The 23,652-nt window shown below is 44.1% G+C and overlaps 1 protein-coding gene across 1 annotated transcript in view; it reads left to right on the top strand.

Annotated features, from left to right (window-relative positions):
- LOC115207248 (synapsin-2) overlaps positions 1-23,652 on the top strand; it is a 163,143-nt gene that overhangs the window by 21,980 nt on the left and 117,511 nt on the right. The window contains exon 2 of the mRNA XM_029774222.1: positions 4,897-4,954. Within this exon, the coding sequence (XP_029630082.1) occupies positions 4,897-4,954 (58 nt within the window). The remainder of the gene's footprint in view (positions 1-4,896; positions 4,955-23,652) is intronic.

The following is a 23,652-nucleotide window of genomic DNA, read 5'->3' as shown; positions in this document are numbered from 1 at the left end:
AGCACAATAGCCATCACTGTTACATCCTCAGAAAGCATGAGCTCCTGAGTTGGGAAAATCTTGTGCAATACACTGACGCATGTCTTGTATTCAAGATCCTAAATGGCCTGGCTCCCCCTACACTCAGTACTTTTGTTAAACAGAAAACCCAAACATATGGCAGCAGACCCACAAGGTCTGCCATGAGGTGACTGTATAGTTCCCTTAAGGAAACTATACCAGATTCTCTCTCATAGATCTAGTCTGTATGTCCAGTAAGGCGTCTCTCAGAACGGTGTTCTCCTTTTTAAGTTCATTAACTTCGGTTTCAATCTTATTGACTGTCCCTTTTAGCTTGTTTGTTTCCTTCTCGAGGCCTTCAACTCTTTTATATCCTTACTGACTAATTCAAGTATACCCAGTTTGTCATTTATTGATTTTAACAGATCGGTTTTGACCTTTACCTTTCCCGGTGATTAAAATAATACATCTTTTTTGACCTGGAGGCCTGCTTTAGTTTTTGCTTGTAAGCAGGAATAAGGAGGATAGAGTTAAGGTCAGATTTGCCAAATGGAGGGCGAGGGAGAGCTTTCTACACATCTCTGTGTGGAGCAAAGGTGGTCTAGATTTTTTTTGCCTCTGGTTACACATGTAACATGCTGGTAGAAATGAGGATTTAAGTTTCCCTGCACTAAAGTCCCCCGGCCGCTAGGAGCGCCATATCTAGATCAACATTTTCTTGTTTGCTTATTTTATTTTTTTGTCATTTAGCAGACGCTATTATCCAGAGCGGCTTACAGTAATGAATGCATACATTTCTTACATTTCTTACATTTCATGCATTTTTTTTTTTTTTGTACTGGCCCCCTGTGGGAATCAAACCCACAACCCTGGCGTTGCACACACCATGCTCTACCAACTGAGCCACAGGGATTACGGCCTTATACAGTTCATTGTGTGCGGACTTAGTGCCAGCGTCGGTTTGTCGTGGTAAATAGAGAGCTATGAAAAATATAGATGAAAACTCTTGGTAAATAGTGTGGTCTACAGCTTATCATGAGATGCTCTACCTCAGGCCAGCAAAGCCTTGAGACTTCATTAATGTTAGATTTAATGCACCAGCTGTTATTGACAAAGACAGACTGCCACCCCTTACCGGAGGCATCCGTTCTAGCTTGCCGATGCACGGAAAACCCAGCCAGCTGTATGTTATCCATGTCATCATTCAGCCATGACTCGGTGAAACATAAGATATTAGTTTAATGTCCCGTTGGTAGGATAGTCTTGATCGGAGCTTATCCAGTTTATTATCCAATGATTGCACGTTGGCTAATAGGACTGATGGTAGAGGCAGGTTACCCACTCGCCATTGGATTCTTACAAGGCACCCCAACCTACGACCCCTATATCTCCATCTTTTCTTCTTGCGAATTGCAGGGATTTGGGCCTTGTCCGGTGTCTGAAGTAATTCCTTCACGTCCGACTCCTTAAAGACAAAAATCTTTGTCCAGTACGAGGTGAGAAATCACTGTTCTGATATCCAGAAGCTCTTTTCGGTCATAAGAGACGTTGGCAGAAACATTATGTACAAAATTACAAATAACATGAAAAAGAGCTTCATACAGTATACAAGTGGACACCTGTTTGTTCAGATTCAGAAAACTTGAATGTCCTCAGAGGCAATTCATCTTGCAGCAGTCATAAAACATAACATCTAAAAATGTAAAATAAACAGCAAATTACATTTACAAACAAATGGGCAGGGTAAGTGCAGTTTCATAGTACAAGTGCTAAGTGCAGTTAGTCCAACATTTGTTAAGTTGCTTTCAGAATAAAAAAGAGAATTTGGCCAAATGTTTAACCTTAGATTGGATGCAGGTACAGACTGAGGGAAGGAGCTGGAATTCAGAGTGCAAGGGAAGAGTCAACTGCTATTTTATTTGCCATATGGAGGGCTCTGCGCAGGTAGAGAGAGATGGAGGGCTCTGCCCAGGTAGAGAGATGAGTTCTTGCTGTTGCTGCCCCATGATTTTTTCCACAAGTCCTGTAACGTTGTGCACTGAGAGTCGGGAAGCAAGTTCAGGGAGTGTTTTAATAAATAAACTCAACATAACGCAAAACAAGAAACTAAACCAACACACAGACATGAAACAGAAACAATGACACCTGGGTAAGGAACCAAAGGGAGTTATTTATTTATATATGTATAGGGAAGGTAATCAGGGAAGTGATGGAGTCCAGGTGAGTCTGACGACACGCAGGTGCGCGTAACGATGGTGACAGGTGTGCACCATAATGAGAGGCCTGGTGACCTAGAGGCTAGAGGGAGCATACGTGACACTAGCTATCTTGCCCAACCTATTTTTCTGTGCAACCTTGATATTCCCAAACCAGCAGGTCAAGCAGTAGGACAGAATGCTCTCAATTAATGATGGTTAAATCATCATTAAAAAAGTGCAGTTTCCGTAGGAAATACAGTCTCTGTTGGCCTTTCTTAAAAATATCGTCAGTACACTGATCCCAGGACAGCTTGTTGTCAATGACTAGCCCAAGGTATTTGTATTCCTCCACTATTTCAATGGGCTCACCTTTTATCAGTGATGGTGTGTGCATAGTAGTGTTCCTTCGAAAGTCAAAAAACAGGTCCTTTTTTTAATGTATTTAATATTAGACTCACACCAGACAGTAAAATCATTCAGAGCCGATCCATGCTCTGTCTCATCCCCTTCAAGAAGACTGACCAAAGCAGCATCATCAGCGTATTTGATCAGGTGGAGCCCTGGGAACCGGCTCTGGCAGCTGTCTATATACAGTATGTATAGTACTGGTGAAAGAACACTGCCCTGTGGGGTTCCAACTGAAACAGTGCCCACCTCAGAGAGTGTGTTGAAAATTCGTAGCTGCTGAGACCTATCAGTTAGGAAGTTGGTGATCCATGTGATAAGCATCAAGTCCGAAGTCTGTCCGGTAGGGCCAACGGATTGATTGTATTAAATGCTGAGGAGAAATCTGCCAACATGATCTGCACATGGGTTTTACTGCCCTCCATCACATTCCAAAGTCATGGGCATTAATATGGAGTTGGTCCCCCCTTTGGTGCCATAACAGCCTCCACTCTTCTGGGAAGGCTTTCCACTAGATGTTGGAACATTGCTGCAGGCACTTGCTTCCATTCAGCCACAAGAGCATTAGTGAGGTCGAGCACTGATGTTAGGCGATTAGGCCTGGCTCACAATCGGCTTTACAATTCGTCCCAAAGGTATTCAATGGGGTTGAGGTCAGGGCTCTGTGCAGGCCAGTCAAGTTCTTCCATACCGATCTCGACAAACCCTTTCTGTATGGACCTCGCTTTGTGCATGGGGCATTGTCATGCTGAAACAAGAAATGGCCTTCCCCAAACTTTTGCCACAAACTTGGGAGCCGAGAATCATCTAGAATGTCATTGTCTGCTGTAGCGTTAAGATTACCCTTCACTGGAACTAAGGGGCCCGAACAATGAAAAACAGCCCCTGACCATTATTCCTCTTCCACCAAACTTTACAATTGGCACTATGCATTTGGACAGATAGCGTTCTCCTGGCATCTGCCAATCTCAGATTTGTCCATCGGACTGCCAGATGGTGAAGCGTGATTCCTTACTCCAGAGAACGCGTTTCCACTGCTGAGTTTAATGGCGGCGAGCTTTACACCACTCCAGCCGACGCTTGGAATTGCAATCGCCGGCTAGTGTGCACCTGCTCAGACATGGAAACCCATTTCATGAAGCTCCAGACGAACAGTTTTTGTGCTGACGTTGCTTCCAGAAGGCAGTTTGGAACTCAGTAGTGAGTGTTGCAACCGAGGACAGACCATTTTCACACGCTTCAGCACTCAGCAGTCCCGTTTTGTGAGCTTGTGTGGCCTACCACTTCGCGGCTGAGCCGTTGTTGCTCCTAGATGTTTCCACTTCACAATGATATCACTTACAGTTGACCGGTGCAGCTCAAGTAGGGCATACATTTGAAAGGTATTATCCTATGCCATGTTGAAAGTCACTGAGCTCTTCAGTATGGGCAATTCTACTGACAATGTACTTATGGAGATTGCATGGCTTTGTGCTCAATTTCATATACCTGCCAGCAACGGGTGTGGCTGAAATTGCCAAATCCACTATTTTCAAGGGGTGTCAACATCATTTTGGGCGTGTAGTGTACCTTTAGATGTGTGGGTGTGAAAACTAATCTCTGCTCTGTTGAAGGAACATTTCCAGAGACAATGGTCTGTCTGTCTGTCTGTCTGTCTGTCTGTCTGTCTGTCTGTCTGTCTGTCTGTCTGTCTGTCTGTCTGTCTGTCTGTCTGTCTGTCTGTCTGTCTGTCTGTCTAGGTGACTATACTGGACCCAGGCAGGTTTAGGCTGGATTCTGCAGTGAGTGACTGACCGTCCTCCACAGCTGCTCTGCTGCTAACAGCTTACTGGGTAGTATAGTGGTGCCTGGGTACAGGGTAGTAGCCTATACAAAAAGGTTAGCCCATTTCTGCTAAGGTCCTGGGTTGTGATACATAACAGTCCTGCACTGCATGGGTTTCGGTAGTGTAGTATGAGGCTATAGTAATCTCATCCCTTTCATATTATGTGAACAATAATAATTGTAATATTTATCAGTTAGCGCCACAATGTTTTACAACTGGCACAACCAAAAATAACATGGGGAAGGGATTGTGTACTGAAAAGTATGTACTTCGTTTGCTGTATTGCCATGCTTATGCAATCTGAACAGAAGTGCATTCCAGAACCATTTCAGTAGTTGTCTTCCTGTTTACTGTCCTGTACCCAGAGGGTTAGGGTTAAAGGACCTATCTATCCAAGCAATATGGTTATTTGACCAGTGACTATGTCTCTGTCTCTTATTTTAAATACTGTATATCTCTGTCTCTCAGGTCCAGACTGTTCAGAGGGAAGAAGCTCCAAGGAGACTATGACATCAAAGTGGAACAGGTGTGTACAATCACACACACTCCAGTAATTTGAATTCATTCATCGTCAGTTATTTTGTACCCTTATTATTATAATTATTATTATTATTATATTTATCAGTTAGCACCACAATGTTTACAACTGGCACAACCACAAAGAACGCAGGGATGGGGTTGTGTACTGAAAAGTATGTACTTAATTTGTCGTGTTGGCAAATTTATTTAATCTGAGCCAAAGTGCATTCCAGAACCATTTCAGTAGTTGTCTTCCTGTTTACTGTCCTGTACCCAGAGGGTTAGGCTTAGAGGACATTCAGGTAATAAACACTACTGTCCTGTACCCAGAGGGTACAGGGTTAGTGGATGTACCAAGAAGGTTAGGATTTTTTGCTTTGGGGAGGGTTGTGTGTTTTGTTAACGAGCAGAGGGGAAGGTAGTGCATTTTTTTCCCCGGTCTACATTCACTCTTTTGCAGGTTATACTTTATAATTTCTTACATCCAAGTTTCCTCATCTTCCCTTATGCACTACATTTTTCAGCACACCAACTATACCGCAGGTCAATATAGTCTACCAGTATATCCTGCCCTCTATCCACCATTCATAGTGACAATAATGGTAGGTGGATCGTTTGTCCAGATCTGCAATAGGCTAACTAGCAATGATACCACACATAAAAGCATTTAAAGCTGCACCAATGTTCAATATAAGTGGAGAGGCCAGGTGCGTCATTGCGCATGAAAGAACAATAAAGACATGAGACACACAGCTCAAAAAGCTCCCCTATTGGTATTGTTCAGCGACATTATGCTACCTAGACGAGCCTACAACACCACAATGCAATTATTAATTGCATTATTATTTTCAAGTAAGTACAAAATTCTACTCTAGGCTGTAAACTGCAGTGAAAATGTAATTTGAATAATGGCACAAAAGCCCTGTGATTTGAGATTTCATAGCGGAACATTCAGAAGTAGAGACAGCAAGTACGGGAGGGAGGGGGTAGAGAGAGAGGGTAGAAACATCTGGTCATGGACAAGGTAGCATGACTGGTGAACAGGTCAGGGTTCCATAGCCACAGCCAGAATAACAGAAACTGAATCAGCAGCACGACCAGATGGACTGGGGACGGGGACAGCCAGGAGTTGTCAGGCCAGGTAGTCCAGAGGCATGGTCCTAGGGCTCAGTTACTCTGGGAGAGAGAGTGATGAGACAATTAGAAGGGGACATACTGAAGATCACACTGGACACCAAATAAGACAGGAGAATTATACATGGCTCTAGTGTGGGTCTGCCTGACACCACAGATCTTGTTAGCATGGTCCTAGGGTGGTAAGATGGCACTGATGGATGGCTCCTCATAATGAGTTTATAAAAAAATGTCAGGTTTCTTTTTCTAGGTAATTTTTTCTAGCGTTTTTGTGAAATGTTCTTACTCAGTTTGTTTTGTGAAATACTTCATACACCCGGACAGAACTATTGGAAGATGAGTCGCTGGGTACTCACTATCCACCCGACCTTCCTGAATTCTCAGAGATGGCAGAACAATGGGCTAGTCTCTTCAGTGAGATCTCGGGCTGCCTGGGAGTCCTAATGGAGAGAAGGAAACGGACATAGAGGCAGACGTGGTGGGGTTTTAGTGAGATTAAGATGTAGAGCGACCCGTCTTCCATTACCCAGAATACTACTAGCCAATGTTCAATCATTAATTAATAAACTTGAACTCAGAGCAAGGATTTCCATCCAGAGAGACATCAGATTCTGCAACATACTCTGTTTTTACGAGACTTGGCTTTCCAACATCCAAACGGACTATTTACAACCAGCGGATTTTACAGTTTTTTGAGTGGATAGGAAGCAGACTCTCTCTGGCAAGAACAAAGGTGGTGGGCTCTGCTTTATGACCAACAAAATATGGTGCGATGGAAAACGTACAAGAGAGCTTGTCCAAGAGAGCTTCTGCTCTCCAGACTTGGAATACTTGGAAATGAAATTTCACCCTTTTTACCTTCCGAGAGAGTTCTCAGTGATTATCGCCATGGCTGTGTACATCCCGCCCCAAGCCGACACCAAAAATACTCTCAAAGATCTACATTGGACACTAAACAAACTGGAGGTCGCATACCTGGAGGCAACGTTTATTGTTGCGCGGGTAATTTGAGGTCCATGCCCCCGAATTATTACCAACACATTGACTTTCCAACGTAAATGTGCGCTCCAGCAGGTATATCTCACTGGTCACCCCCAAAGCCAATTCCTCCTTTGGTCGCCTTTCCTTCCTGCCAATGACTGGAACGAACTGCAAAAATCACTGAAGCTTGAGACTCATATCTCCCTCACTAGCTTTAAGCACCAGCTGTCAGAGCAGCTCACAGATCACTGCACCTGTGCATAGTCCATCTGTAAACAGCCCATCTATCAACCTCATTCCCATACTGTATTTATTTATTTATCTTGCTTCTTTGCACCCCAGTATCTATAATTGCACATTCATCTTCTGCACATCCGCCATTCCAGTGTTTATTTGCTATATTGTAATTACTTTGCCACCATGGCCTATTTATTGCCTTACCTCCCTTATCTTACCTTATTTGCACTCACTGTATATAGACTTTCTGTTTTCTTTTTTTCTACTGTATTATTGACTGTATGTTTTGTTTATTCCATGTGTAACTCTGTGTTGTTGTATGTGTCAAATTGCTATGCTTTTGTCATGACGTTGCCCTCTTTGGGTACAGCGAGCACAGTTGACCCCCTCCCTCTGCACCATCTTCCTCTGTCTCCTACACCCAGGCTGCTGCGGTCAGAAGGGGTCATAAATTCCTATGAGGAGATTCTCTCCTCATGGCCACAGTATAGAGACAGAGTGTTTTCATAGAGAGACAAAGGAATTTCTTCCACCTCACAGAACTGGAGAACCGAATGACATTTATGTTCTGGAGAAGGTATAAAAGATCGGTGAAGAATCCAGCTATGAACTGGTCCGTTTGGTACAATTTTGTGAAGCTCATGAGAGACAATATGGCCACATTACCATGGCGCTGTTTATATAATAGCCTCAGTTGTGAGAATTATATCTAATGGTTGTATAAAATGAATCAATAAGGATAAAGCTATTTGGAATATGTTGGGATGCTTGTAAGATGTTAATGTGAGAGAATTGTATTTCTGTTTAAATTTTCACCAAGTCATCGGCACGCCCCCATGAACAGACGGGACCTGGCGTCATGAGACAGCCTTTTTCTGTTATTCCGAATATAACCCCCACCCAGGGTTTCTATCACCAGACCGAGCTTACCTCCATTACGAGTGGCTAAAGGTTGGAGACCATGCATTCCTCTTACTGAACTTTAGCCATACCACGTGGTTAAAACCTCTTACATCTAGACGTTCCGCTAGCGGAACACCGCTCCAATATCCAATGATAGGGCGTGGCGTGAAATACAAACTCCTCGAAAATCCGAAAACTTCAATTTTTCAAACATATGACTATTTTACACCATTTTAAAGACAAGACTCTCCTTTATCTAACCACACTGTCCGATTTCAAAAAGGCTTTACAACGAAAGCAAAACATTAGATTATGTCAGGAGAGTACCCAGCCAGAAATAATCACACACCCATTTTTCAAGCTAGCATATAATGTCACAAAAAACAAAACCACAGCTAAATGCAGCACTAACCTTTGATGATCTTCATCAGATGACACTCCTAGGACATTATGTTATACAATACATGCATGATTTGTTCAATCAAGTTCATATTTATATCAAAAAACAGCTTTTTAAATAAACGTTGCCTTTTACATTAGCATGTGACGTTCAGAACTAGCATTCCCACCAAACACTTCCGGTGAATTTACTAAATTACTCACGATAAACGTTCACAAAAAACATAACAATTATTTTAAGAATTATAGATACAGAACTCCTTTATGCAATCGCGGTGTCCGATTTTAAAATAGCTTTTCGGTGAAAGCACATTTTGCAATATTCTGAGTAGATAGCCCGGCCATCACAGGCTAGCTATTTTGACACCCACCAAGTTTGGTACTCACCAAACTCAGATTTACTATAAGAAAAATTGGATTACCTTTGCTGTTCTTCGTCAGAATGCACTCCCAGGACTTCTACTTCAACAACAAATGTTGGTTTGGTTCCAAATAATCCATAGTTATATTGAAATAGCGGCGTTTTGTTCGTGCGTTGAAGACACTATCCGAAGGGTAACGAAGGGTGACGCGCCGGCGCGTTTCGTGACAAAAAATGTCAAAATATTCCATTACCGTATTTCGAAGCATGTCAAACGCTGTTTAAAATCAATTTTTATGCGATTTTTCTCGTAAAATAGCGATAATATTCCGCCCGGGAGTCGTTGTTTTCGTTCAAAGACTGAAATGGAAAATGGACTCTTCACGTGCACGCACACACCCGTCTCATTGTTCTCAGATCGACCACTATCCAATTGCGCTACTGTTTTTCAGCCAGAGACTGCAGAGTCATCATGCAACCTTCTGGCGCCTTCTGAGAGCCTATGGGAGCCTTAGAAAGTGTCACGTTACAGCAGAGATCCTCTGTTTTGGATAGAGATGACAAAGAAGGCTGACACCACAGATCTAGTTAAGGTCTGGCTGACACCACATATACAGTCAAGGTCAGGCTGACACCACAGATCTAGTTAAGGTCTGGCTGACACCACATATACAGTCAAGGTCAGGCTGACACCACAGATCTAGTTAGGGTGTGGCTGACACCACAGATCTAGTCAAGGTCTGGCTGAAACCACATATCTAGTTAAGGTCTGGCTGACACCACATATCCAGTCAAGGTCTGGCTGACACCACAGATCTAGTTAGGGTCTGGCTGACACCACAGATATAGTTAGGGTCTGGCTGACACCACATATCCAGTCAAGGTCTGGCTGACACCACAGATCTAGTTAGGGTCTGGCTGACACCACAGATCTAGTCAAGGTCTGGCTGACACCACAGATCTAGTCAAGGTCTGCCTGACAACACAGATCTAGTCAAGGTCTGGCTGACACCACAGATCTAGTCAAGGTCTGGCTGACACCACAGATCTAGTTAGGGTCTGGCTGACACCACAGATCTAGTTAGGGTTTGGCTGACACCACATATCTAGTTAGGGTCTGGCTGACACCACAGATCTAGTTAGTGTCTGGCTGACACCACATATCTAGTTAAGGTCTGGCTGACACCACAGATCTAGTTAGGGTCTGGCTGACACCACAGATCTAGTCAACGTCTGGCTGACACCACAGATCTAGTTAGGGTCTGGCTGACACCACAGATCTAGTTAGGGTCTGGCTGACACCACAGATCTAGTCAAGGTCTGGCTGAAACCACAGATCTAGTTAGGGTCTGGCTGACACCACAGATCTAGTTAGGGTCTGGCTGACACCACATATCCAGTCAAGGTCTGGCTGACACCACAGATCTAGTTAGGGTCTGGCTGACACCACAGATCTAGTCAAGGTCTGGCTGACACCACAGATCTAGTCAAGGTCTGCCTGACAACACAGGTCTAGTCAAGGTCTGGCTGACACCACAGATCTAGTCAATGTCTGGCTGACACCACAGATCTAGTTAGGGTCTGGCTGACACCACAGATCTAGTTAGGGTCTGGCTGACACCACATATCTAGTTAGGGTCTGGCTGACACCACAGATCTAGTTAGGGTCTGGCTGACACCACATATCTAGTTAAGGTCTGGCTGACACCACAGATCTAGTTAGGGTCTGGCTGACACCACAGATCTAGTTAGGGTCTGGCTGACACCACATATCTAGTTAGGGTCTGGCTGACACCACATATCCAGTCAAGGTCTGGCTGACACCACAGATCTAGTTAGGGTCTGGCTGACACCACAGATCTAGTTAGGGTCTGGCTGACACCACATATCCAGTCAAGGTCTGGCTGACACCGAAGATCTAGTTAGGGTCTGGCTGACACCACAGATCTAGTCAAGGTCTGGCTGACACCACAGATCTAGTCAAGGTCTGCCTGACAACACAGATCTAGTCAAGGTCTGGCTGACACCACAGATCTAGTCAAGGTCAGGCTGACACCACAGATCTAGTTAGGGTCTGGCTGACACCACAGATCTAGTTAGGGTCTGGCTGACACCACATATCCAGTCAAGGTCTGGCTGACACCGAAGATCTAGTTAGGGTCTGGCTGACACCACAGATCTAGTCAAGGTCTGGCTGACACCACAGATCTAGTCAAGGTCTGCCTGACAACACAGATCTAGTCAAGGTCTGGCTGACACCACAGATCTAGTTAGGGTCTGGCTGACACCACAGATCTAGTTAGGGTTTGGCTGACACCACATATCTAGTTAGGGTCTGGCTGACACCACAGATCTAGTTAGGGTCTGGCTGACACCACATATCTAGTTAAGGTCTGGCTGACACCACAGATCTAGTTAGGGTCTGGCTGACTCCACAGATCTAGTCAACGTCTGGCTGACACCACAGATCTAGTTAGGGTCTGGCTGACACCACAGATCTAGTTAGGGTCTGGCTGACACCACAGATCTAGTCAAGGTCTGGCTGAAACCACAGATCTAGTTAAGGTCTGGCTGACACCACATATCCAGTCAAGGTCTGGCTGACACCACAGATCTAGTTAGGGTCTGGCTGACACCACAGATCTAGTTAGGGTCTGGCTGACACCACATATCCAGTCAAGGTCTGGCTGACACCACAGATCTAGTTAGGGTCTGGCTGACACCACAGATCTAGTCAAGGTCTGGCTGACACAACAGATCTAGTCAAGGTCTGCCTGACAACACATATCTAGTCAAGGACTGGCTGACACCACAGATCTAGTCAAGGTCTGGCTGACACCACAGATCTAGTTAGGGTCTGGCTGACACCACAGATCTAGTTAGGGTCTGGCTGACACCACATATCTAGTTAGGGTCTGGCTGACACCACAGATCTAGTTAGGGTCTGGCTGACACCACATATCTAGTTAAGGTCTGGCTGACACCACAGATCTAGTTAGGGTCTGGCTGACACCACAGATCTAGTTAGGGTCTGGCTGACACCACATATCTAGTTAGGGTCTGGCTGACACCACATATCTAGTTAGGGTCTGGCTGACACCACATATCTAGTTAAGGTCTGGCTGACACCACATATCTAGTTAGGGTCTGGCTGACACCACATATCTAGTTAAGGTCTGGCTGACACCACAGATCTAGTTAGGGTCTGGCTGACACCACATATCCAGTCAAGGTCTGGCTGACACCACAGATCTAGTTAGGGTCTGGCTGACACCACAGATCTAGTCAAGGTCTGGCTGACACCACATATCTAGTCAAGGTCTGCCTGACAACACAGATCTAGTCAAGGTCTGGCTGACACCACAGATCTAGTCAAGGTCTGGCTGACACCACAGATCTAGTTAGGGTCTGGCTGACACCACAGATCTAGTTAGGATCTGGCTGACACCACATATCTAGTTAGGGTCTGGCTGACACCACAGATCTAGTTAGGGTCTGGCTGACACCACATATCTAGTTAAGGTCTTGCTGACACCACAGATCTAGTTAGGGTCTGGCTGACACCACAGATCTAGTTAGGGTCTGGCTGACACCACAGATCTAGTTAGGGTCTGGCTGACACCACATATCTAGTTAAGGTCTGGCTGACACCACATATCTAGTTAGGGTCTGGCTGACACCACATATCTAGTTAGGGTCTGGCTGACACCACATATCTAGTTAAGGTCTGGCTGACACCACAGATCTAGTTAGGGTCTGGCTGACACCACATATCTAGTTAGGGTCTGGCTGACACCACATATCTAGTTAAGGTCTGGCTGACACCACAGATCTAGTTAAGGTCTGGCTGACACCACAGATCTAGTTAGGGTCTGGCTGACACCACATATCTAGTTAGGGTCTGGCTGACACCACAGATCTAGTTAGGGTCTGGCTGACACCACAGATCTAGTTAGGGTCTGGCTGACACCACAGATCTAGTTAAGGTCTGGCTGACACCACAGATCTAGTTAGGGTCTGGCTGACACCACAGATCTAGTTAAGGTCTGGCTGACACCACAGATCCAGTCAAGGTCTGGCTGACACCACAGATCTAGTTAGGGTCTGGCTGACACCACAGCGCTCTTTAACGTGGATGTACATTTTGTTTAATCTGTGTAATGTGCTTCACGTGTTTGGCTGTCTGGCTCACGACTCTGCTCAACCTCAGAGGGCCTTTTCTCTCTCTCTTTTTCTCTCTCTTTTTTTTCTTCTCTCTCTCTCTCTTTTCTCTCTCTCTCTCTCTCTCTTTCTCTTTCTTCCTTCCCCCCTGGTCAGATCTGTCCCTATTCCCTTTAGCCCTGACTCTCTGTCTCATTACGGCTCACAGACTATCATCTGAGACTTTACAGCTCAAACAAACATATTCCATACTAACATGCACACACACACACACTCCCTACACCAGGGATAACCAACTATACTCAGCCGCAGGACTATCAGTATCTTGAGAGGATGATCAAGATAATGACCACCTCTTTAAGGAATACCTAGGATAGGATAAAGTAATCCTTCTAACCCCCCCCCCCCCCTAAAAGATTTAGATGCACTGTTGTAAAGTGGTTGTTCCACTGGATATCACAAGGTGAATGCACCAATTTGTAAGTCGCTCCGGATAAGAGCGTCTGCTAAATGACTTAAATGTAAATGTAAGGGGTCGGACCATAATTACAAATAATTTGTAAATAATCATTCAAATCACTTGGAGCTGATTTGCTCGTGTTTTTACAGTTTTACAGTCAGGTCCATAAATATTTGGACATTCACCAAGTTATTATTTTAGCTGTCTACCACAGCATATTGGAGATGAAATTAAATAATGAATATGAGCTGAAAGTGCAGACTTTCAGCTTTAATTTGAGGGTATTTACATCCAAATCGGGTGAACAGTGTAGGAATTACAGCACTTTTGTGATCCCCCCCCTTTCTAAGGGACCAAAAGTAATTGGAATTCTCTGCTCAGCTGTTCTATGGCCAGATGTGTATTATTCCCTTATTAGTTCATTTACAAGTAAGCAGATAAAAGGTCTAGAGTTGATTTCAAGTGTGGCATTTGCATTTGGAATATGTTGCTGTTAACCCTCAATATGAAGTCTGAAGAGCTGTCACTGCCTGTGAAACAAGCCATCATTAGGCTGAACAATCTAAACAAATCCATCAGAGATAGCAAAAACATTAGGTGTGGTCAAATCAACTATTTGGCACTGGTGAGCTCAGGAACCCCAAAAGGCCCGGAAGACCACGGAAAACAACTGAGGTGAATGACAGAAGAATTATTTCCCTGGTGAAGAAAATCCCCTTCGCGACAGTTGGCCAGATCACGAACACCCTACAGGAGGTAGACATATCTGTGTCAAAGTCAACAATCAAGAGAAGACTAAACCAGAGTAAATACAGAGGGTTTACCACAATATGTAAACCATTGGTAAGCCTCAAAAACAAGACCAGATTAAAGTTTGCCAAAAAAAACATCTAAAAAAGCCTGTACAGTTCTGGAACAACATCCTATGGACAGATGAGACAAAGATCAACTTGTACCAGAATGATGGGAAGAGAAGAGTATGGAACTGCTCATGATCCGAAGCATAGCACCTCATCTGTGAAGCATGGTGGAGGTAGTGTTATGACGTGGGCATGTATGGCTGCCAACGGAACTGGTTCCCGTGTATTTATTGATGACGTGACTGCTGACAAAAGCAGCAGGATGAAGTGTTTAGGGCTATATTATCTGTTCAGATTCAGCCAAATGCTTCAAAACTCATTGGACGGCGCTTCACAGTGGAGATGCACAATGACCCAAAGCATACTGTGAAAGCAACCCCAATAATTTTTTAAGGCAAAGAAGTGGACTGTTCTGTAATGGCCATGTGAATCACCTGACCTGAATCCAGTTGAGCATGCATTTCACTTGCTGAAGTCAAAACTGAAGTCAAAATGCCCCAAGAACAAGCAGGAACTGAAAGACCATTGCAGTAAAGGCCTGGCAGAGCATCACCAGGGAAGAAACCCCGCTCTGGTGATGTCTTTGGGTTCCAGACTTCAAGCAGTCATTGACTGCAAAGGATTTGCGACCAAGTATTAAAATTTACAATTTAATTTAGGATTATGTTAGTTTGTCCAATTACTTTGGAGACCCTAAAATTGGGGTGCGATGTATAAAAATGGTTGTAATTGGTGGTTCATACAATAATTTGGACAAAACCCTTTTAAATTAAAAGATGAAAGTGTACACTTAAAGCACAACTTGATTGCTTCCTTTCAAATCCATTGTGGTGACATACAGAGCCAAAATGATGCAAATTGTGTCGCTGTCTAAATACTTATGGACCTGACTGTGTCTTTTATGTCCAACAATAATAATATTTTTTTTCCTTAGAAAACGTGAGGCGCCAAATAATACCACCCGTGGGCCAAATTCGGTCTGCAGGACACCAGTTGGGGAACCCTGCACTCACTCACACAACACACAGTACTTTCCCAACAGGCAGTAGGTGTGTACTACACACCGCCTCTGTCCCTCCAGGAACAAAGGAAGAAAACCTCAACAAAGTATATTCTCTTTTATCTACTCTATTTAGGCAGGTTGAGAAAATGAGAATTTTAATGAGAATATTTGAGTAAGTAAAATATTAATCTATCTTTCCGAGAGGTCCTTGGTTGTTGTTATAAGTTGGTGGACAGACCAGTCCTCCACAGTCATTTACATTTACGTCATTTAGCAGACACTCTTATCCAGAGCAACTTACAGTAGTGAATGCATACATTTCATTTCATGCATTTTTTTATTTTTTTTATTTTTTAGTACAGGTCCCTCGTGGGAATCGAACCCATAACCCTGGCGTTGCACACACCATGCTCTACCAACTGAGTCACAGGGAAGCCACCCATCAGTACAGACTGTCTTCAGGCCAACACCATGATTATATTTACTATCATGATGTCACATGATGTTCATTCTATATTTTATCCTAGCACAGGATTTAATGTCACATCATCCAACCAATTGTGCTATTTTGTTATTTTTTTGTGTTTGTGTAACTTATTGTTTTTACTTATTGTGTACATAATGTTGCTGCTACTGTCTCATATGACCGAAAATAACTTCAGAAAAGTGATTACTCACCACGGACTGGAAGAAACGTTTTCCTTTAAAGACTCAGACGAGAAGGATATCCTGCTTTTGCTTGAAGAAACAACGCTGGAAAAGGGGACGCAGATCGGTGATTCTGAGAATCCAGAGGTGAGCGTGTAAACTCCCAATGCCTTCCATTCTTCTTGCTAACGTGTAATCATTGGTTAAGATTATCCTACCAACGGGACATTAAAAACTGTAACATCTTATGTTTCACCGAGACGTGGCTGAACAAAGATACGGACAAGATAGAGGATTTTCCATGCACCGCAGAACAGAGATGCTACCTCTGGTAAGACGAGGGGTGGGGCTGTGTGTCTTTTTGTCAATAACAGCTGGTGCACGATGTCTAATATTAAAGAAGTCTTTAGGAATAGGGTACCTTATGATAAGCTGCAGAACACATTATCTACCAAGAGAGTTCTCAACTGTATTATTCGTAGCCGTCTATTTACCACCACAAAACGAAGCTGGCACTAAGACTGCGCTCAACCAACTCTATCAGGCAATAAGCAAAGAAGAAAATGCTCACCCAGAAGCGGCGCTCCTAGTGGCCGGGGACCTTAATGCAGGTAAACTTAAATCAGTTTTACCAAATGTGTCACATGTGCAACCAGGGGGGAAAAAATCCTAGACCACCTTTACTCCACACACAGAGATGCATACAAAGCTCTCCCCCACCCTCCATTTGGCAAATGTGACCATAATTCTATACTCCTGATTCCTGCTTACAAGCAAAAACTAAAGCAGGAAGTACCAGTGACTCGCTCAATACGGAAGTAGTCAGATGACACGGATGCTACACTACAGGACTGTTTTGCCAGCACAGACTGGAATATGTTCCGGGATTCATCCACTGGCATTGAGGAATACACCACCTCAGTCATTGACTTCATCAATAAGTGCATTGATGACATCGTACCCGCAATGACTGTATGTACATATCCCAACCAGAAGTCATGGATTACAGGCAACATCCACATCGGGCTAAAGGCTAGAGCTGCAACTTTTAAGGAGCGGGAGGCTAATCCGGAAGCTTATAAGAAATCCCGCAATGCCCTGCGATGAACCATCAAACAAGCAAAGCGTCAAAACAGGATTAAGATTGAATCCTACTACACCGGCTCTGACGCTCGTCGGATGTGGCAGGGCTTGAAAATTATTACGGACTACAAAGGGAAACCGAGACGCGAGCTGCCTAGTGACGCGAGCCTACTAGATGTGCTAAATGCCTTTTATGCTCGCTTCGAGGCAAACAACACTGAAGAGTGCATGAGAGCACTAGCTGTTCTGGATGACTGTGTGATAACGCTCTCGGTAGCCGATATGAACAAAACCTTGAAACAGGTCAACATTCACAAAACCGCTGGGCCAGACGGATTACCAGGATGTGTACTCAAAGCATGTGCGGACCAACTGTCAAGTGTCTTCACTGACATTTTCAACCTCTCCCTGACTGAGTCTGTAATACCTACATGTTTCAAACAGACCACCATAGTCCCTGTGCCCAAGGAAGCAAAGGCCATTTGCATACCGCCCCAACAGATCCACAGATGATGCAATCACACTCCACACTGCCCTTTCTCACCTGGACAAGAGGAACACCTATATGAGAATGCTGTTCATTGACTACAGCTCAGCGTTCAACACCATAGTGCCCACGAAGCTCATCACTAAGCTAAGGACTCTGGGACTAAACACCTCCCTCTGCAACTGGATCCTGGACTTCCTGATGAGCCGCCCCCAGGTGGTAAGAGTAGGCAACAACACGTCTGCCACGCTGATCCTTAACATTGGGGCCCCTCAGGGGTGTGCACTTAGTCCCCTCCTGTATTCCCTGTTGACCCACGATTGCGTGGCCAAACACAACTCCAACACCATCATTGAGTTTGCTGACAACACAACAGTGGTAGGCCTGATCACCGACAACGATGAAAGAGCCTATAGGGAGGAGGTCAGAGACCTGACCATGTGGTGCAAGGACAACAACCTCTCCCTCAATGTGATCAAGACAAAGGAGACGATTGTGGACTACAGGAAAAGGAGGACAGAGCACACCCCCATTCTAATCGATGGGGCTGTATTGGAGCAGGTTGAGAGCTTCAAGTTCCTTGGCGTCCATATCACCAACAAACTATCATTGTCCAAACATACCAAGACTGTCGTGAAGAGGGCACGACAAAACCTTTTCCCCCTCAGGAGACTGAAAAGATTTGGCATGGGTCCCCAGATCCTCAAAAGGTTCTACAGCTTCCCTATCGAGAGCATCCTGACCGGTTGCATCACCGCCTGGTATGGCAACTGCTCAAAGGCTACAGAGGTTAGTACGAACGGCCCAGTACATCACTGGAGCCAAGCTTCCTGCCATCCAGAGGAAAGCCATAAAATTGTCATAGACTCCAGTCTCCCAAGTTATAGACTGTTTTCTTTGCTACCACACGGCCAGCGGTATCAGAACGCCAAGTCTAGGACCAGAAGGCTCCTCAACAGCTTCTACCGCCAAGCCAATAGGATGCTGAACAATTCATAAAAATCGCCACCGGACAATTTACTTTGACCCCGTCCATCCCTCCCTCCCTCCCTTCCTTCCTTCCTTTTGTACACTGCTGCTACTCGCTGTTTGTTTGTTACCTATGCTTAGTCACTTCGCCCCCACCTACATGTACAGATTACCTCAACTAGCCTGTACCCCTGCACACTGACTCTGTACCGGTGCCCCCTGTATACAGCCTCGTTATTCTTATTGTGTTACTTTTTATTATTTATTTTTATTTTATCCTACTTGGTAAATATGTTCTTCTTCTTCAACTGCACTGTTGGTTAAGGAATGAATAAGAATATGTACATAAAAATATATGAATGAGCGATGGCCGAACGGCATTGGCAAGATGCAGTAGATGGTATAGAGTATAGCATACAGTGAGGGAAAAAGTATTTGATCCCCTGCTGATTTTGTACGTTTGCCCACTGACAAAGAAATGATCAGTCTATAATTTTAATGGTAGGTTTATTTGAACAGTGAGAGACAGAATAACAACAAAAATTCAGAATAACGCATGTCAAAAATGTTATAAAATTATTAGCATTTTAATGAAGGAAATAAGTATTTTACCCCTCTGCAAAACATGACTTAGTACTTGGTGGCAAAACCCTTGTTAGCAATCACAGAGGTCAGACGTTTCTTGTAGTTGGCCACCAGGTTTGCACACATCTCAGCAGGGATTTTGTCCCACTCCTCTTTGCAGATCTTCTCCAAGTCATTAAGGTTTTGAGGCTGACGTTTGGCAACTCGAACCTTCAGCTCCCTCCACAGATGTTCTTTGGGATTAAGGTCTAGAGACTGGTTAGGCCACTCCAGGTCCTTAATGTGCTTCTTCTTGAGCCACTCCTTTGTTGCCTTGGCCGTGTGTTTTGGGTCATTGTCATGCTGGAATACCCATCCACGACCCATTTTCAATGCCCTGGCTGAGGGAAGGAGGTTCTCACCCAAGATTTGACGTTACATGGCCCCGTCCATCGTCCCTTTGATGCGGTGAAGTTGTCCTGTCCCCTTAGCAGAAAAACACCCCCAAAGCATAATGTTTCCACCTCCATGTTTGACGGTGGGGATGATGTTCTTGGGGTCGTAGGCAGCATTCCTCCTCCTCCAAACACGGCGAGTTGAGTTGATGCCAAAGAGCTCCATTTTGGTCTCATCTGACCACAACACTTTCACCCAGTTGTCCTCTGAATCATTCAGATGTTCATTGGCAAACTTCAGACGGGCATGTATATGTGCTTTCTTGAGCAGGGGGACCTTGCGGGCGCTGCAGGATTTCAGTCCTTCACGGCGTAGTGTGTTACCAATTGTTTTCTTGGTGACTATGGTCCCAGCTGCCTTGAGATCATTGACAAGATCCTCCCGTGTAGTTCTGGGCTGATTCCTCACCGTTCTCATGATCATTGCAACTCCACGAGGTGAGATCTTGTATGGAGCCCCAGGCCGAGGGAGATTGACAGTTATTTTGTGTTTCTTCCATTTGCGAATAATCGCGCCAACTGTTGTCACCTCACCAAGCTGCTTGGCGATGGTCTTGTAGCCCATTCCAGCCTGACCTCCTTAGAGAGCTCTTTGGTCTTGGCCATGGTGGAGAGTTTGGAATCTGATTGATTGATTGCTTCTGTGGACAGGTGTCTTTTATACAGGTAACAAACTGAGATTAGGAGCACTCCCTTTAAGAGTGTGCTCCTAATCTCAGCTCGTTACCTGTATAAAAGACACCTGGGAGCCAGAAATCTTTCTAATTGAGAGGGGTCAAATACTTATCTCCCTCATTAAAATACAAATCAATTCTTAACATTTTTTACATGCGTTTTCTTCTGGATTTTTGTTGTTGTTATTCTCTCTCACTGTTCAAATAAACCTACCATTAAAATTATAGACTGATCATTTCTTTGTCAGTGGGTAAACATACAAAATCAGCAGGGGATCAAATACTTTTTTCCCTCACTCTATGAGTTGAGTAATGTAGGGTATGTAAACATTATATAAAGTGGCATTGTTTAAAGTGGCTAGTGATACATTTATTACATCAATATTTCATTATTAAAGTGGCTAGAGATGAGTCAGTATGTTGGCAGCAGCCACTCAATGTTAGTGTTGGCTGTTTAACAGTCTGATGGCCTTGAGATAGAAGCTGTTTTTCAGTCTCTCGGTCCCCACTTTGATGCAGCTGTACTGACCTCGCCTTCTGGATGATAGCGGGGTGAACAGGCAGTGGCTCGGGTGGTTGTTGTCCTTGATGATCTTTTTGGCCTTCCTATGACATCGGGTGCTTTAGGTGTCCTGGAGGGCAAGTAGTTTGCCCCCGGTGATGCATTGTGCAGACCTCACTACCCTCTGGAGAGCCTTATGGTTATGGGCGGAGCAGTTGCCGTACCAGGCGGTGATACAGCCCAACAAGATGCTCTCGATTGTGCATCTGTAAAAGGTTGTGAGTGTTTTTGGTGACAAGCCACATTTCTTCAGCCTCCTGAGGTTGAAGAGGTGCTGTTGCGCCTTCTTCACCACGCTGTCTGTGTGAGTAGACCATTTCAGTTTGTCCGTGATGTGTACGCCGAGGCTCTTCAACCGGTTCTGACCTAGAATATGTGGACAACTACAAATACCTAGGTGTCTGGTTAGACTGTAAACTCTCCTTCCAGACTCACATTAAGCATCTCCAATCCAAAATTAAATCTTGAATAGGCTTCCTATTTCGCAACAAAGCATCCTTCACTCATGCTGCCAAACATACCCTCGTAAAACTGACCATACTACCGATCCTCGACTTCGGCGATGTCATTTACAAAATAGCCTCCAATACCCTACTCAATAAACTGGATGCAGTCTATCCCAGTGCCATCTGTTTTGTCACCAAAGCCCCATATACTACCCACCACTGCGACCTGATCGATCTCGTTGGCTGGCCTTCGCTTCATACTCGTCGCCAAACCCACTGGCTCCAGGTCATCTACAAGACCCTGCTAGGTAAAGTCCCCCCTTATCTCCGCTCACTGGTCACCATAGCAGCACCCACCTGTAGCATGCGCTCCAGCAGGTATATCTCTCTGGTCACCCCCAAAGCCAATTCCTCCTTTGGCCGTCTCTCCTTCCAGTTCTCTGCTGCCAATGACTGGAACAAACTACAAAAATCTCTGAAACTGGAAACACTTATCTCCCTCACTAGCTTTAAGCACCAGCTGTCAGAGCAGCTCACAGATCACTGCACCTGTAAATAGCCCATCTATAATTTAGCCCATACAACTACCTCTTCCCCTACTGTATTTATTTATTTTGCTCCTTTGCACCCCATCATTTCTATTTCTACTTTGCACTTTCTTCCACTGCAAATCTACCATTCCAGTGTTTTACTTGCTATATTGTATTTACTTTGCCACCATGGCCTTATTGCCTTTACCTCCCTTATCTCACCTCATTTGCTCACATTGTATATAGACTTATTTTTCTACTGTATTATTGACTGTATGTTTGTTTTACTCCATGTGTAACTCTGTGTTGTTGTATGTATCGAACTGCTTTGCTTTATCTTGGCCAGGTCGCAATTGTAAATGAGAACTTGTTCTCAACTTGCCTACAATATATAAATACCTGGTTAAATAAAGGTGAAATAAAATAAATAAATAAATAAGCATACTACATACTCAAATTATGTCGCAAATAGTACGGTTAGTGTGAGTAGTTTGCCATTTCAAAGCTATTGTGTAGAATATCAAACAGGGTTTCCATTAGCCGGAAATAGCTGGCTTTTGACCTATAAAAAATGTGAAAAGCCGATAAATAAAATTGGTTCCGGCCAAAAACAGGGAAAAACAAGAAAAATCCCATTGCGAAATAATGCTTTTAGACTATTCATTGATGGAAATACCAGTCGATGGAAGTACATTTGACTGGTTATGCTTATCAGTCTATAGGTTAATTTGCATAATTTAATGGAAATAAATTGCCGCATGTGTAGGATACAATATATGCGTTATGTATCTTATTTATCACATGTGCACAGCATGCAGACACAGAGCCTTTGAGCGGAAAATCGGCCAGACAGCATGAGAGCTGCTGCTGCAGCATCTCAAATGGCAACTGAAGGCAGGCTTCATCAGCGCATCAGACACCACTTTGAAATGAGCTGGAGGCGGTAGCTATGCATTTAGAGAAAATATTCTTAATTGTTTGAAACCTGAACATTTTAATACATATTGTGAGGCATGTCTTACCTTGCTTCAAAGTACCTATTTAATCAAATCAAAGTTTATTTGTCACGTGTGCCAAATACAACAGGTGAAATGCTTACTTACAGGCTCTAACCAATAGTGCAAAAAAGGTGAACAAGTAAAGTCAGTAAAGAAATAAAACAACAGTAAAAAGACAGGCTATATACAGTAGCGAGGCTATAAAAGTAGCGAGGCTACATACAGACACCGGTTAGTCAGGCTGATTGAGGTAGTATGTACATGTAGATATGGTTAAAGTGACTATGCATATATGATGAACAGAGAGTAGCAGTAGCGTAAAAGAGGGGTTGGCGGGTGGTGGATGGGACACAATGCAGATAGCCCGGTTAGCCAATGTGCGGGAGCACTGGTTGGTCAGCCCAATTGAGGTAGTATGTACATGAATGTATAGTTAAAGTGACTATGCACATATATAGCCTTCCCTGTAGCTCAGTTGGTAGAGCATGGTGTTTGCAACGCCAGGGTTGTGGGTTCGATTCCCACGGGGGGCCAGCACAGGAAAAAAAAAAATTATGAAATGTATGCATTCACTACTTTAAGTCGCTCTGGATAAGAGCATCTGCTAAATGACTAAAATATAAAAATATGATAAACAGAGAGTAGCATAAAAAGTAGCAGCAGCATAAAAAGAGGGGTTGGGTGCGGGCACACAATGCAAATAGTCCAGGTAGTCATTTGATTACCTGTTCATATGGCTTGGGGTTAAAACTGTTGAGAAGCATTTTTGTCCTAGACTTGGCACTCCGAA

Source organism: Salmo trutta, chromosome 14 (genome assembly GCF_901001165.1).
Source record: "Salmo trutta chromosome 14, fSalTru1.1, whole genome shotgun sequence".
In the NCBI taxonomy this organism is placed as follows: Eukaryota; Metazoa; Chordata; class Actinopteri; order Salmoniformes; family Salmonidae; genus Salmo; species Salmo trutta.
This window is presented reverse-complemented; position numbering and strand designations above follow the sequence as displayed.